At 44.4% G+C, this 15,728-nt stretch overlaps 1 protein-coding gene across 3 annotated transcripts in view; it reads left to right on the top strand.

Moving 5' to 3' along the window:
* Positions 1–15,728, top strand: part of FAR2 (fatty acyl-CoA reductase 2) — a 151,304-nt gene that overhangs the window by 105,185 nt on the left and 30,391 nt on the right. For all 3 annotated transcript variants that reach the window (XM_026867158.1, XM_026867167.1, XM_026867173.1), the window contains exons 3-4: positions 7,921–8,096; positions 10,746–10,925. In XM_026867158.1, the coding sequence (XP_026722959.1) occupies positions 7,921–8,096; positions 10,746–10,925 (356 nt within the window). The remainder of the gene's footprint in view (positions 1–7,920; positions 8,097–10,745; positions 10,926–15,728) is intronic.

The raw sequence follows: 15,728 nt of genomic DNA, 5'->3' as shown, positions 1-15,728 counted from the left end.
ACACGGTGAAGAGCGGTAGCTCACTGTCACCACAGCTTGCATGGCTGGGACATGTTTATTTGGTACTTTGGAAGACGAATCCTTCACATCAGGGGAGAGCACAAGAAAGAGTGTTAGATAATGTCACTTAGCAAACAGGAGAACTGTTTTCTCTCCTGCTGTGTTTCTCAGTGAAGTGCCATCATTCATGGTGCCTCTTACAGTAAGTTGATTTTTAAGGGTGAGGACTGACAGGTCCAAAAGAGGGAATGACTACCCCAGCTTCTCTGAAAGGCAGTTGTAAGACCAAACTCCTGCGAGTTCATTTTTAAAGTTGGCCATGTCTTAGGCACTCTACTTGTCATTATTTTGTGTTTGCTTCACTGAAAACGTCTCCTGAGGAAGATGCGAAGCCTTTGGCATTTTACATTGTTCAGTGGTTCCTTTATTTTTCAGCGGCACTGTTCCATAGATGTGCAATTTGCCGTTTCGTGGAGGTTTTTGTGTCTTAGTGGTATGGAAAATTTTAGATTGAAAGATTGATGGGCAGAAATCTCTCTGAACTATGACATGCTTTAAAGCTGGAGCAGATAATACAGAGAGTCACGGATGTCCTTTGGGAAGGGAGGTCAAATCTTAAGTGGGCAGGAATAAGGAAAGAGAAGCCCATCAGACACGCTCAAATATAATGTTGGGAGAAATTTTAGAAGTCCTGTTTTCTAATAAGTGCTTGACAATATAAATTGAAACTACAATGATTAGATTAGAAGTGAGGTTTTCTGATTATAAGAAAAAAATCAGCAAATTTCAGAGTGCAATTCTCACCTCTGTTGAGGGGCAGCACAGCCTATGCAAAACGTGCATCTTGTTTTGAGGTTTAAAATGAGAATAGCAGCTGTTTCCTTTATTCTGTTCTGCTCAAGGCAGCAGCGTTGCCCCTGCAATGCATTGGAATGCTCAGAAAGTCACTGAAATCAGGATACATTATCAGTGATTTCTCTCAGTTTAATTAATACTGGTTGATCAACTTGAAATCAAATATCTTTCCTTTCTCTTCACTATAACTCTGTGGTAATTAATATATCACTTCTGGAGCATTGCTGACTTGGCCAGTGTTTTCATGGGGTTCCAACAGTACAGCACGCCAGCCCACTTCTACCGCTGAATACGTTTTGTATTGGCAGACAGCTTCTAAAAAGAAAAGAAGCAATCCTTAGGCCTCAGGCAGTTATTGGGGATTTATTATGTATGCTCTGGGTGAGTTAATCAGAATTTAGAGATGCGATTACTGTTTACCTGCAGACTGAGCATCACCTTCATGAGAGATTGCACAGGAGCAAACCCCGATGAGTCACAAAATGGAAAGGTTTCTCAGAGAACCCATGTAAGACCAAAGCTATGTTGTAAGAGATTTAGGAACTATTTGTCAAGGCGATCAGCTCCGGTGCAGGTACGTTCTTCAGAGGACTGGGGGGTTGAAGTGTGCAAGGAGGGGTTTCCTGAGCCAGGGGACCCCAAGGGGGTGAGGAGACCGTCCGGGAGCTGGCGGCTCTCAAGAGAAGCAGCAGCTGATGGGGCGTGGGCAGGGCTAGGAGTAATGGCTGCCACCCCCCACTCCCACAACAGGCAGCCCCAGGGAGTGCCAGGGACCAGGAGCAATGCCAACAGAGCGGGAACACAGGGCATGGCGCCTCATCCGGGGGTGGCATGGCAGATCCCGCGGGACGGTGACTCTTCGAAGGAGGAACATTCCACTAGCTGAGTGGAGAAGCTTGAAGTTCACCTAACCCAGGAACGGGGCACCATTCTGTAGCCATCAGCACAGGCCAAGGGCGCTCATCCTGCTCTACTCCCAAGGCGGGATGGTGGGCACTCGTCTGGAGCAAAGGCTGCAGCTCTGGATGGGGGGTCTGCACCTTCAGCCCCAGCGGTGGCTGATGCCTCCACCCAGACAGAGGTGCTCAGGCTGCAGGACGTGCTCAGCCCTTCCCCCTGGGGCAGGGACGGGCAGCAGACCTGCCTGCAAAAGCTGTGCCCAGGTAGGGGGACTCCTGCTGAGCTGCAGGAGGCGGTGAGACGGCCGTGGAGCATCAAGGAGGCTGAGGAGGAGTTGGATAGCTGGCTCCAGGCGCAGTCTGCAGTGGACACGCAGCCCACGGACACGCTGCCAAAAACTCCCCCACTGGCACACATGGAAGGGAGGGGTGTCAGTAATGCAGAAGAATGGAAGGTGCCATGGCAAGGACCTGCAGGAAGAAGAAACTTCCCCCGAAGCCTGAGGTGCCTTTGCAGAACCTCTTCACCACTCTGCAGACTGAAGAGGAAAGACCCACCCCATCAGGAGAGACGCTGGAGCTGAGTGGGGCAGCCCGGTCTGCTCCCTGTGTAACAGCCAGCACAACTAGGAAAAAGCGAGGGGTGACAGCAGTGAGTGACTCTCTTCTGAGAGGTGTGGAGGCACCGTCTGCCAACCTGATGCACTCTACAGAGGTGTGCTCCATATTCGGGGCTCATATCGGGATTGTCACCAAGAGACTGCCGAGCTTCATAGAGTTTACTGACTATTATCTGCTGCTGTTGTTTCACGTGGGCACCGGTGATACACCCAGGAACAGTCTGAAGAGTATCAGGAGGGATTGCAGAGCCCTGGGAGTGGTGGTAAGGGACTCGTGGGTGCAGGTAATTTTTTCATCAGTCCTCCTGGGCAAAGGCAAGGGGTTTGAAAGGGCCAGCTGAGTCTGGCAAATCAACAGTTGGTTACAGAACTGGTGCCACAGCAGGGATTCAGCTACTTAGACCACAGGACACTTGCTTTGAGAAACCTGGTCTGCTGGGGGCTGATGAGGTCCATCTGTCAGAGAAGGGGAGGAGCATCTTTGGTCACAGGCTTGCCAAGCTGGTGAAGAGGGCTTTAAACTATAAAGTTGCTGGGGGTGAGGAACCTCAATCTATCCCACTCTGACCAGCTTGATGCCAGCGCCACAAATAGATGCCCAGAGCCTGGAGAGGGATCACAGGTCAATAGCAGAGTACCTGAAGAGCAGCACAAAGGAATTCCAGCCAGTAAGTCAGCTTCACTGGGGACCCAACTTAAATGCCTTTATGCAAATGCACGTAGCATAGGAATAAATAAGAGGAGCTGGAGATGCGCACGTGCCTGCAGGGCTACGATCTTATTGGCATCAAGGAGAGGTGGTGGGATGGCTCCTGTGACTGGAGTGTTGGAATGGAAGCATACAGGCTCTAGGAGGGACAGACAGGGGAGATGAGGAGCAGGGGTCACCACCCTCTGTGTCAGTGACCAGCTGGAGTGCGTGGCCCCCTGCCTGGGGATGGATGAGGAGCTGACTGAGAGCTTATGGGTTAGGATTAAAGTGAGGGCAGGGATGGAAAATGTTATAGTGGGGGTCTGCTACAGGCCACCTGAGCAGGAAAACCAATCAGATGAAGCCCTCTATAGAGAGATAGGAGCAGCATCACATTCACAAGCCCTGCTCCTCATGGGGGGCTTCAAACACCACAATATTCATTGGAGGGGCAACAGTGCAGTGCATAAGCAATCCAGGAGGTTCCTGGAATACATTGATGACAACTTCCTTCTCCAAGTGACAGAGGAGCCAACGAGGACAGGTGCTATCCTGGATCTTATCCTCACCAACGAGGGGCTTGTGGGGAGTGTGAAGCTCAAGGGCAGCCTTGGCTGCAGTGAGCATGAAATGGTAGAGTTCAAGATCCTTAGAGCAGCGAGTATGATGCGCAGCAAACTCACTGTTGTGGACTTCAGGTGAGCTGACTTTGGGCTCCTCAGGGATCTGCTTGGCAGGGTAGCATGGGATAAAGTACTGGAGGGAAGCTGGTTAATATTCAAGGATGACCTCCTGCAGGCTCAGGAGTGATGCACCCCACCAAAGAGTAAGTCAGGTAAAAACACCAGGAGGCTGCATGGGTGGACAAGTTGCTCCTGGACAAGATCAAACACAAAAAGGAAGCCTGCAGAGGGTGGAAGCAAGGACAGACAGCCTGGGAGGAATATAGAGAAATTGTCTGGGCAACTAGGGATCAGGTTAGGAAGGTCAAAGCCCTAATAGAACTTAATCTGTCCAGGGACACCAAGGGCAACAAAAAAAGCTTCTATAGGTGTGTCAGTGATAAAAGGAAGATGAGAAAATGTGGGCCATCTCCAGAAGGAAACAGGAGACCTGAGTATGCAGGATATGGAGAAGGCTGAGGTACTCAATAACTTTTTTGCCTCAGTCTTCATTGGCAAGTACTCCAGCCACACTGCCCGTCACAGAAGCCAAAGGCAGGGACTGGGAGAATGAAAAAACGCCCGCTGGAGGAGAAGATCAGGTTCAAGACCATCTAAGGAACCTAAAGGTGCACAAGTCCATGGACCCGATGAGACGCATCCACAGGTCCTGAGGGAACCTGAAGTGGTTAAGCCACCATCTGTCATATTTGAGAAGTCATGGCAGTCTGGTGGTTCAGCTCTGTGGCCCTCAACATAAGAAACACATGGACCTGCTTGAGCAGGCCCAGAGGAGGCCACGAAGATGATCAGGGGACTGTAGCCCCTCCCTTATGAGGACAGGCTGAGAGAATTGGGGTTGTTCAGCCTGGAGAAGAGAAGGCTCTGGGGAGACCTTAGAGTGATCTTCTAGCACTTAAAGAGGCTACAGGAAAGCTGGGGAGGGATTCTTGATCAGGGAGTGTAGGGATAGGACAAGGGGTAACAGTTTTAAACTGAAAGAGGGAAGATTTAGATTAGATAAAAGGAAGACATTCTCCCCTGTGAGTGTGGTGAGGCCCTGGCACAGGTTGCCCAGAGCAGCTGTGGCTGCCCCCTCCCTGGAAGGGCTCAAGGCCAGGTTGGACGGGGCTTTGGGCAACCTGGGCTAGTGGAAGGTTGTCACCCCTTCAGCAGGGGGTTGGAACTAGATGATCTTCAAGGTCCCTTCCAACCCAAACCATCCTGTGATTCCACGATTTTTGTTAAGCACTCCTTGAGCTATACGAAGCAGTATAGAATAAGCTGCATTTGTTTTGTCTTTAAATCTTCTTGCACTTTCCTGTAAAGCACTGACACGTCTGAAATCTTCAGATGCCATAAAAGAGGCAGAAGACTTGATTAAACAGCTGCTCCTGTTATCTGATTTAATAGTGGAGATGAACTGAATGTTCTTGTGATCCAGAAGGTTTCCAAAGAAGTATGCTGATTTGTGAGCTTGCGTTTGGAAATTGCCTTCATCCTTCAGAGCAATGCAGTGAATCATTGGAGGGGGTGAAAAAACTACAGCTGTTGAGTGGCGTGTGGTAGTAGGCACTACCTAGCAGTAGGCACAGAAACCAAAGGGGACATTATCTACAGTGGGAACATCAGGAGGAGACGGCATGTAGGCAGAATAAAACCATCTAAAATTGTGCAAGGCTGGCACTGCAGAAATACTACTCTTCCTTTTATATACCAAGAGTGAAATGGAGAAAGAGCTGATTCATTCTTTCTCTGCATTATTTACGCCAAAGTAAAACAAGTCTAAAATAACTCTCACAGGGTGGAGTTTTTCACTCTCTTTGCAATAGAACAAATGCAGAATTGTTCCTAAAACTCTTACGACATAGCTTTGGTCTTACATGGGTTCTCTGGGAAACCTTTCCATTTTGCATCTCATCGGGATTTGCTTGTGTGTGATCTCTCATGACACCATGCCTATTTGGACTGCCAATCTAGCATCCTCTTGTTAGAAGACAAGCTTTTTACGGACATTAATGCTGCTAATACTCAGTTCTGAAAATGAGTCATTGGGAATAGAGTTCCACAGTCCAGCTGGCTCTCACCAGCATCTTTGTCCACAATCAGCTATCTGTCTAGAAATCTGTTCTCTGGCCTAGACTACTGTTGCTGAAATATGCGCGTAGTTAGGTGCAACTGAGAGAAATGAAATTATATTATCGTACTAACTTCTGTAACTTGCTAAAGTTTCAGGGTTATGAAGGATGTGCAGCTGTGTATTAAAGAAAACATGGAGTCAAGTACAGAGTGTGCTGCATGGTGAAGGCTAATGATTTTCTTATCTCTTCTTTATCCCTAATAACATTGAGGTTTATCTAGATTTGATTGTCAGATAAGCAGAAATCTGGTAATCCCATAGTGAAACTAGAAGATACTGCTGTTAAGTATCAAATGTTTCATGTCTTTTTATTTTAGCATATTTAATTTATGTCACAAAATATCCACTCTTACATAAGCTCTGGGCAAATCAATGGCAGAACAATCTCTAGGAAAACAAGAGGCTGTGATATTAGAGATTTACTAACTCGGTGTTACTGGTGAGTAAGCTAAAGAGTGGAGGAAACACCCGAAAACCACAGAGCTACTGAGAAGCCAGCTGGCCCATCCTCCTGCCCCAAGGCAGGTTCAGGTATTCCATGCCTTTCCTGGCAATGCTTACCCGGACAGGTCTTAAATGCCTCCAAAGACGGTGGCCCACAGCATCCACTGGCAATCTGTCCCAGTACTTAGTCATTCCTGTCAGTTGGCCACTTACCTTTGAAGTGTGGTTACCCTTTGAAATCTAGATTATACCTCTTCAGATCCCACAGCCTCTCTGTTCTGTTTATTATTTCTACCCTTTTTGTTTTCACTCTGCCCCCCCCTACACACAAAAGGAGCTTTTTGGATTTAACTGTTACTATTATTTCAGTTGAAGTCGCTCAAATACAATAATGCTGGCCAGCAATACAACGCCCTTAGGACAGATGCTTCTAAAACTTCAGATGACTTTCTCAAATCCTACTCCAGCAAACTCACCTAGTGTTTTGAAATTCAGGCTTCACCTTCTTTGCCTGTGAGATTTACCAAATAAAAGATCTCCCGGTGGAACCTGCAGTAGCTGTCTGCCTTCATGGTACAAACAGAACTGCACCCAGACCTGCTGTACTGTTATCTGTGACCCTGAGCTACTCACAGAGTAAAAATGGGAACTGAGGAAACCGCTGTTTTCACGAAGGCACCTTTCAGGCAATGACAGCATTGGTTCCCTTTTCCTTCCTGAAGGTTTGGGCACAGTTGTCTTGCTGTTCAGGGTAGCGGGTGTCTTGGCTCTTAAGCAAAGCAGGGAGCCAAATGCTGGTTTTGGACAAGTCTTTAGACAGAACAGTATTTGGAAGTGTAGGGATCTTTTTAGTGGACAGATGCACATTCTGTCCTTCTGCAGAAGGCTGGGCAGAAAACACGTACTGGAAAGAGCTGTGGACCATACTCAGGAGAAAAAGGGCTGGAATACAGCTTGAGAGGCCAACTAGTTGCACGCTTGGCCAGTCACGCAAAATTGCGGTGGCAGTCAACAGCTTTAGCAGTATGGGTTATTGAGATTCCCCAGCTTTCCATCCCAAAGGCATTTCCCCACAGGACTCGTCTGACATGAACAAAGAGTGACAGTAGGCAAGGAGCAGCAAAAGAAGTAGAGGAGCCAGAATGTGCCCTGTTCCTAGCCTCTCGTCACGTCCTTTGTAAAACCATCAAGAAAATGGCTCGAGTCTAATGCTTCACAGGCTTTCCCACTCCATACGCTGCCCTACTCCTTTTTAGCTCCTGTTATGGTCCTACAGGCAGCCTTTGAGGTCAGATCACAAGGGGTTGCAGATGTGGAGACACAGGGATTTCAGTGGCTGTCCCAGGGAATGAGTGGTGCAGAGAAGATTCTTTCATCTCTTCAGGGCAATGCATTGCCTCCTATATTTTTATTGTTTCCCCTGTGAGGTTTTCCTATGGGAGGGAACAAGTGAATTAACTATTTTATCATCTCACTTGTGTCCTCCCTCTGAAAGAAGGCATTCTCTTTTGTGCCAGTTTCATTGTTTGATGTAATCAGACTGGCTGCTAATCAAAGTGATCTCAGAGGCCTAATTCTCTACCTGATCTCTCTCTGTTTGTGCTTCAAGGTCTTTGACAGGGTCCGAGAAGATTGCCCTAATTTCCATGAGAAGATTAAGCCTATTAATGCTGAACTCTGCCAACCCAAGCTGGCCATCAGTGCTGAAGATGAAGAGGAGCTTCTGACCCGGGTCAATATTGTCTTCCACTGTGCAGCAACGGTTCGCTTTGATGAACCCCTGAAGTATGTCCTGCTTTCTGTATTTGCTAAGCATGATTCAGAATGCACGATAGCCCATATAACACGCCGTTTAGTTCACCTCCCGTATAGCTGCGGTAATAACTCTCCGATTACGTTTTCATGCTACATGTGGTTCCGCACTGAATGTGCGGTGTAAACGCTCTGAAAAATGTCATGTGCATATGCACGTCAAAAGTGAAGTATCTTGGCAGATTTCCATGGGAACAGAAGGAAGTACTGCAAGCTTGGGTTGTAATATTGCAAGGGAGTTAAGTATGACCTAAAAATGGGATAGAGAAAAGTGTGGTTTAGGTCAAGAGGGAGATGTTTTGGCAGAACTAGCTGGAGACAGCTTGAAGTGGAACTATGTTGTGTCTATCTCTAAAGCTAGTGTTAATGGCCTTTCTTTGTCACTGAGTAACTGAAGAGGGAAATGAGACGTTGTTTAAGAAAACAGCCTATCGCAAACTCTAAAATACCCAACACTCGGTGTAATTAATTGTTTACGATAAATGCTGTTTCTGAAGGAGCTCCCTTGAGAGTGCCTGTCCAGGCAGGCTTTCCATTAAGAAAGAACAGCAGAAATAAGCCACTAAACCAAGATGAGATGTCTAAGTGCTTTTATGCAATTTATAAAGGTCAGCAAACTGAGGTGGATGATCTGGATTGCCAGATCTTCAGTTTTTTAAAACGCTAAAGCTGTGAGAGTAGAAAACACAATTATTAGTATCATTCTTCATTTGCTTATATATAGCCTAAATATCCTAGATAGCCAGAGTCCACCATAAATAACTGCTTTTTGCAACAACTGGAGGACCCACCAGAAATGAAGCAGCTCTTGATTTAATCTTGAGGAGCCAGGTGTAGAACCTGCTCGAGATATAAGTAGCAAAGTACTTCATTAATAGCCAAAAATGTTCTTAAATCGATACACGAATGAACATGCTATAAAAATACATCAGAGTGGCATGTAACATCGAAGGGAAACCACGTTTTTAATAAGGAGGGTAGCTAGACAGAACTTAAGTTAAAATTGTCATCCGCTTGTAGAAACTATTTAAATGCTGATTGCATGTGATGTGTCAGTCTTTCTACCAGAACAAGGAAAATCCAGTATGGTTAAACAGCAAAATACAAGAGGTTGTTAAAATCAAATTACTCCTGTCTGAGTAATAAAATTTATCACATGGGTCAAAGTTCTAGCACGTTAAATGTGAAAGCACGATACTTCAAATAAAAGTTTTGAAGAGCAATTTGCTAACGACATAATAAAAATAGTCTTTAAACAAGGCAGAAACCCAAAAGCCTACCACAGAGTATGTCGAGTCGATAGATAAGGGAGGTGCTATCAAGATACTGGAAAAGCATCAAAAGAGAAACTAAATTAATTACTGGCATCAACATGCAGTACATTTAGGGAATTCTCAAGATGGAATTCTGGAGGGAGAAATCTGAGAAAACAGTGTTATCTTAAAATATTAGTAAATATAGTTTTCATATAAATAGAAAAAATAAAGAGTAACAAATCACCAGTGTTGGATGATATTCCCCTGGAAGGCTAAAGGAACTCTGAACATCTCAGCAGAAATCCATGCTGGGCCCATATTCCGAGCACAATTCTGTTCACCCCCTCTCAGAAGGGATACGGTCTAATAGAAATGTACGTCAAAGAGTAACATTCATATGAAGGGAAGCTGCACTAGAAGTATTCATCCTGCTAGAAGGGTAGGAGGAAATAAAAATCTATAGAAAATGCTATTCTTTAATGGAAGCATGAAAAAAAAAAAAAAATCTCTGGCTTTAGACATTGTGATCCAAACATTAATCATATTCTTAGCTTCTATTTTCATTCATCTGGACTATTTACAATTTCGCTTCAGAGCTAGTGTAATTAATTTCTTTAGTGTACACTGTACTTGATAGCATTACGCATAATCTTGTACGTGTTGTTGAAAGCTTCTACTCCTGGGCTGAACAGATTGCGTATTCCTTAGCCTTTTCCCATCTGTGCAGGGAAGTGTCTTTCTCCCAGTACAAAGCGTGCAACAAAGTTGAACGTCTGTTCACCGAGATCCGCTGCAGATAGTCTCTAGGATTTACAATTTATAGCTATGTGCTGGGTGCTTCAAGGTCAACCTTGATAACCAGGACTTCTTTTCTCTTGCGCTTATCAATTCTCTTCCCCATTCCTTGGGAAATTAAGCTGTTACCTCTGATTGTGTATTCTTTCAGTATGAGTCTGGTTTTTCTGGGCCCAAGGACCGTTAGCTGCTTACTAAAACCGTGTGTTTACCTGGTTTAGCAGTGATCCCCTAAGGAGAAAGTTGAATGGGTACCCATCGGAACCATAATGCCTCGGTGGTCATGTGTGTTGAAATATTTGTTCCAGGAGGGGGTGGCAGATATATCAGATGACGAGATGTTAGTGATCCTTTGAATTGAGTCAAAAATTTTTGAGAGAGATTCTGTGGCCAGAATAGCAAATCCAAAGCATTTCTCTGAAAGCTGATTTAGCCCTTGCGTTTTATTGAAGCTTTCCACTCTGCTGTGGGCCCTTCTCTTGACTTTTCCATCTTTGGGGTTTGGATGATGCTCAGCTTTGATATATTCTTCCCTGTGAAATGCATTTTCTTTGTCTCCTGCCCTCTTTAGACACGCCCTCCAACTGAACACAATGGGCACGCAGCGGCTCCTAGAGCTGGCCCGGCAGATGCAGAACCTTGAGGCCTTCATCCACATCTCCACCGCCTATGCAAACTGCATCCGGAAAAGCATAGACGAGATCATCTACCCACCCCCAGCTGAACCCAAGAAGCTCTTCGATTTAGTAGAGTAAGTAGGAACTGCCCTGCCTCTTCTGACACTGGGTTTTGCTTCGTTCTGCAGAAGACCTCCGAACTGTTCATATAACCTGTCCCGTGGGGTTTCTGTTCGTAGTTGGTTTTCTTGCTGTATGACCTTGTCTGTGTACACTCTGCCAGCAAGAAATGATGGTCAAAATAAGAGTGAGACCGAGAGAAGAGCGAGCTTTCCTTCTAGGTGGTTTTGAGGGGTACTTTCCACAGAATGCCACCCAGTCAGTCTGTCCTTTCTGAATTTTCTCTTGAAACTAGCTTTACTAAGGTTTTTTGAAAACAGAAGCAAATACTCTGTGTTGGAGGCTTTTTATCTGGAAAGCTGCTGAAGTGCTTTATCAACATTTGGTTGAGCTTAACAATACTTTTCCAAATACAAAAATTTGAAAAATTATTAGAAAAAGTATTTGAAAAGAGCATAAACTACACTTAATAACCCTGTGATTTCAGCTACCTCTACTGCTTTCCATGCACTATTTAAAAAAAAAAAGACTGTGTGGTTTCATGAGTGTCCAGCATTGAATAAGTTATGCACGAGTGCATTTGCTATCAGGAATGGAGTTCTGGCCCTTCCTTCCGTAAGACTCTGCTCTGTTGCTACCTGAGTAAGAACCAAAATTTTTCATGTACCTTACGTTAATTTCTTTATCTTTCCAGTTTACCAACATTGTCTCCACTTATTTCAACTATCGTGTGTATTAAACCAGACCTACATGAGGATGAGTCAGAAACAGGCTCTTTTAGAAAGAGTTTGGTGTGAGGATCCAGAACTTTGAGGGAACAACAAAAAGGCTTGTTTGTCTGGATTTACTGCAGATGCCACGACACCTTCCTCTTAGAAGAATTTTCCCACAGCTGTAACTTGGTTTTCATTTATTTTCTAGTGGTATTCCACTTGTGTGATGTAAGCAGCTGACCTATGAACTAGTAACCCGAGGAGCTGGTATAACGTCTTTCTTCTCCTTGGTTTAGGATAATAGGAGATGAGATGAATTCATGTCCAGCAGGAGAACCGCTGAGGTTTTATATCAAAAAACTGTTTGCCAAAAAAAAAAAATTTGACTACACTGCTCCAGAAAATTTAGTACAAATTGGTGTTTTCTTTTAATAATTTTTCCAGTAGCCCATATTCTTGGATATGTTCCAGCTAGTAGTCATCTATCGTTTATCATTTATTCAGCAAGTGGAGCATGATAAAAGTGTAAGAAATGCTCTAGTGCATTAGAGCCCTGGGCTGCCTAGCCCAGTATCTTGCCCTCAGCAGTGGCACTGGGAGATGCTGTTTAGGGTAACTACGCAAGCCTGAATATATTTTTGCAGTTCCCCTTGTAGCCTCCCAGAAACCAGAACTGTAGCACAAGGGGTGTTACATCCGATTCTTTTTTGACCCATTTTTGAATCGATTAATTTGTTTAATCCCTTTTTGGACTTTCGGATACTCTGCCTTTGCAACCCCCTGTGGCAGCAAGTTCCAGAAGTTTGCTAGCTAACGGCTGCATGAAGACGAGCTTTCTTTTACCTGTTCCAAGCTGTCATGCTAATAGTTTTGCTGCATGTCCCGTAGTTGCAGCATTGCAGCATCTGCAGTATCGCCCTGTTCACTACCTCTGCAGTTCTGTAAATCTGTACTGCATTCACCCTGGGCCTTCACTTCTGCAGCCTCAAGAGTCCCGGAATTTTTACTGTCTCCTCACTCACCAACGGATCTGTCTCCCTGATTGTCTCCTTGATCTTTCTCGTTGATCTCCTGATGATCTCCTTGGTTGCCCTTCCTCTCTGCCTTTTTTAAACTTCACTCCCCCCCCTGAGGTGCAAGGGCCAAACAGAACTGCGTGCAGTACTCAAGGTGTGGTCGCTCAAAGTTTTATTTCAGTAGCTTCATAGGACACTGTTGGTCTTGTTCTCAGTACCTGATGATGTCCAACATTTCACTGACATTTTTGTCTGCTGCCACTCATTGACTTGGAGATTTCATAGACAGTCAGCTGCACCTCCAAGAGCTCTTGCTGAGCTGCAACTGACAGTTCTGAGTTCCTCAACCTCTTAAGACCAGTTTAGACTGCTTTTCCCTAAATGTATTACCTTGCCTTTATTTACAGTGAAGCTAATCTGCCACATTTTTCCCCACTGACTCTTTTTTTTATAACATCCTTTGGAGTTCATCGCTATCAATATTACATTTCACTGCCCCAAAAAGCTTACCATCACTTGCAACTTTGGAAACAATTAGCATGGATGGCTCAGATAAAAAAAAAAATGCTGCTTCATATAAGACACTAGGAACTCATTTATCATAGTTTGCACGTGCAGCAGAAAGGGTGATGTTTGAAAGACAAGTTGAGTGGCAGAGGACGGGCTTTCAGATGTGTTCTTTGATGTGTTTATCTTGGTAGTATGTTGCATGGAGGTTGTTTTTTCTTAGCCGCATAATTAGAGATGGGTTTTCTTGCTTTTTCACTAGATTTTTCAATTTGTTTTACTGGTGTAGTTGAGAACTGTCAATGTTAGGTTAATGGTTGGACTGGGTGATCTTCAAGGTCTTTTCCAACCAAGATGATTCTGTGGTTCTAGATTCTGGGGGTTTTTTTCTGTGTCGCATACTCCTGAAGTTCACACCTTCCAGTACTTTTAGTGAGACAGAAATCACAGCATGCCCTCAGCTAGAGTATCATCTGCTTCTTTACAGCGTTTGCAGGTAGCAGTATGATTGCTCACAGCAAAGACAGCCACTGCTTTCAAAGGCATTGAAATCAGGTGGGCCTTGTTGAAAATCACTGTCTCCGGGATCACTGGTGTGGAAGGTGATCTGCAAATCAAAGGCAGTATGTGAAAGAGAGACACAGGGCTGTAGAGTGTGATGGGGAAAGTCCCTGGGTTGTGGGATAACGTGACACAGGCAGAACAGGATAGACAAAACTCTGAGAAACTGTGAAGGTCGGGAGATTACTTGGAGGCGGGGAGAGAGAGAAGATATAGCAGGGTTGGAAGGAGATGGGAAAGATGCCTTTTATTATTCATGCTGTAAGTGGAAGACATAATATGTGGATATCTGGGTACAGAAGGTTTCAGAGAAAGGGGATTAACAGATCTCAGAATGTTACCTTCAAAAAGGGTGGAGGACAAAAGCAGACAAGGAAATAAAAACTCTCTTCAAAAAGGGGGAAGAAATACAGGTCGTGTTTTGCATCAGCCAGCTGTGAAAGCTTCCCTTCACAAACAACCCGTGTGCCCTGCCAGCACATTAAGTGCATCACACAACTGGATGCAATAACAGATTTATTTAATGATGCTTTTGTCCACATAGGACTCCCAGCTCTTTCTTTGTCTGTTCTTATCCTCCTATTATATCCTTGCATTCCAGTATTTTGATATTTAACCTGCAAGTAAAGTCTTAGGCTTGATCTGTGTAAACCAGAAGTCACGCTTCTAAGTGCTGCCAGGCCAACAGAGGAAATATATAATCTTGCCACATCAAGCAAGGTTTGCCTTAATCTAAAGCTGAGGGAAATCAGCTTTGAAGGATGTGCTGAGGTAAGGAACACAGCGCACAGTGAAGTGTGGGCTGAAGTAGGACTGGGTTTTGTTATTGTAGAAAATGTAGATCAGTCATCATTTACAAGAAATAGAGTGTCTTATTAATGCAAAGTTAACACGGAAAGTTATGTTTTCCTATGGCATAGTCATTTTGTGCATATATGTAGTGAAAGAAGAGGTTACTAATTGTTTCATTTGCATCTCTTGTTTCTGTGGGGCAATTGCAGCGGTGAGCAAAAGCAGAGGCTTTTTGATTTAGCATTTCAAAATCTTCAAAAGTAGGTCACAGAGGAGTAGGAGCAGTTTGCTTCGCTGAACTGGCAGCTTAGTGCTCCTGTGATGGTAATGTTGGTTGATCAAATCACCTGGTAGGATGGTACCCTTGAGGCAGGCAGGAGCGTGGTCCTCTCAGTGACCACTTAAAGTGATGCAGAGGCCTGTCTGGAAGGATGAGGGCAAAGGGAAATGGCTTCTCCTTGTACTTCTACAGCTGCTTTGTGAGAATGATAACCTGTAAGCCCCTATTATTTAAAGAAAAAAAAAAAAAAGTGGAAAAAAAAAACTTGTATGCAGCTTAATCTTGAGTTTCTAAATGAATTTATTCTTCCTCCAGGCTCTGCAGGAATAGACATCTCCTTGTGGTAGGCTGGTAATTAATTACTTGACAGATTCAAACAATGGCAATTTAGTTGAGACCCTGAGGAGGCTGGGTTCAACGGCTGCCTAAACAGGCTTTGTAAATTAAGTCAATATTGTGTGCTGCTTATAGCCTCTGCGTACTTTAACGTCATATTTTATGCTTAAAAAATTTTTCTGACTTGTTTCTGAAGCATGCGACTACGGTTGCTAAGTGTTTGTGCCTCCATAATGCTTTTTTTTTTTTTTTTTTTTTTTTTATATTTAACTATAGTAGTACTACTGCTAATAATTATTATAATGCTTCTAATAATAATACTACTAACTATATTCTAAAAGCTGTCAGGTTCTTTTTAATTCATTCCAAAACTGATTCACTGAATTCAACCCTCCCCTGCAAACTGTTTTGTAGCTTCAGTGAATAAATGTTTTCTCGTGCAGCACTTTTCCTGTAATATTTCCATCTGTGTCTAATGAGAGCCATCTGAAAAGCAGTGTGCCACCTGAGCTATCAGGTGTTTGCACGTTTAAGTTGACATGATCAAGTAATTCTCCAGGTGTGACCGTCCCCATTCCTCTCCCCTTGACCTCCACCAGTTTCTGAAATTCA

The sequence above is a fragment of the Athene cunicularia genome (genome assembly GCF_003259725.1).
Source record: "Athene cunicularia isolate RWA chromosome 1 unlocalized genomic scaffold, athCun1 chr1_part2, whole genome shotgun sequence".
Classification (NCBI taxonomy): Eukaryota; Metazoa; Chordata; class Aves; order Strigiformes; family Strigidae; genus Athene; species Athene cunicularia.
This window is presented reverse-complemented; position numbering and strand designations above follow the sequence as displayed.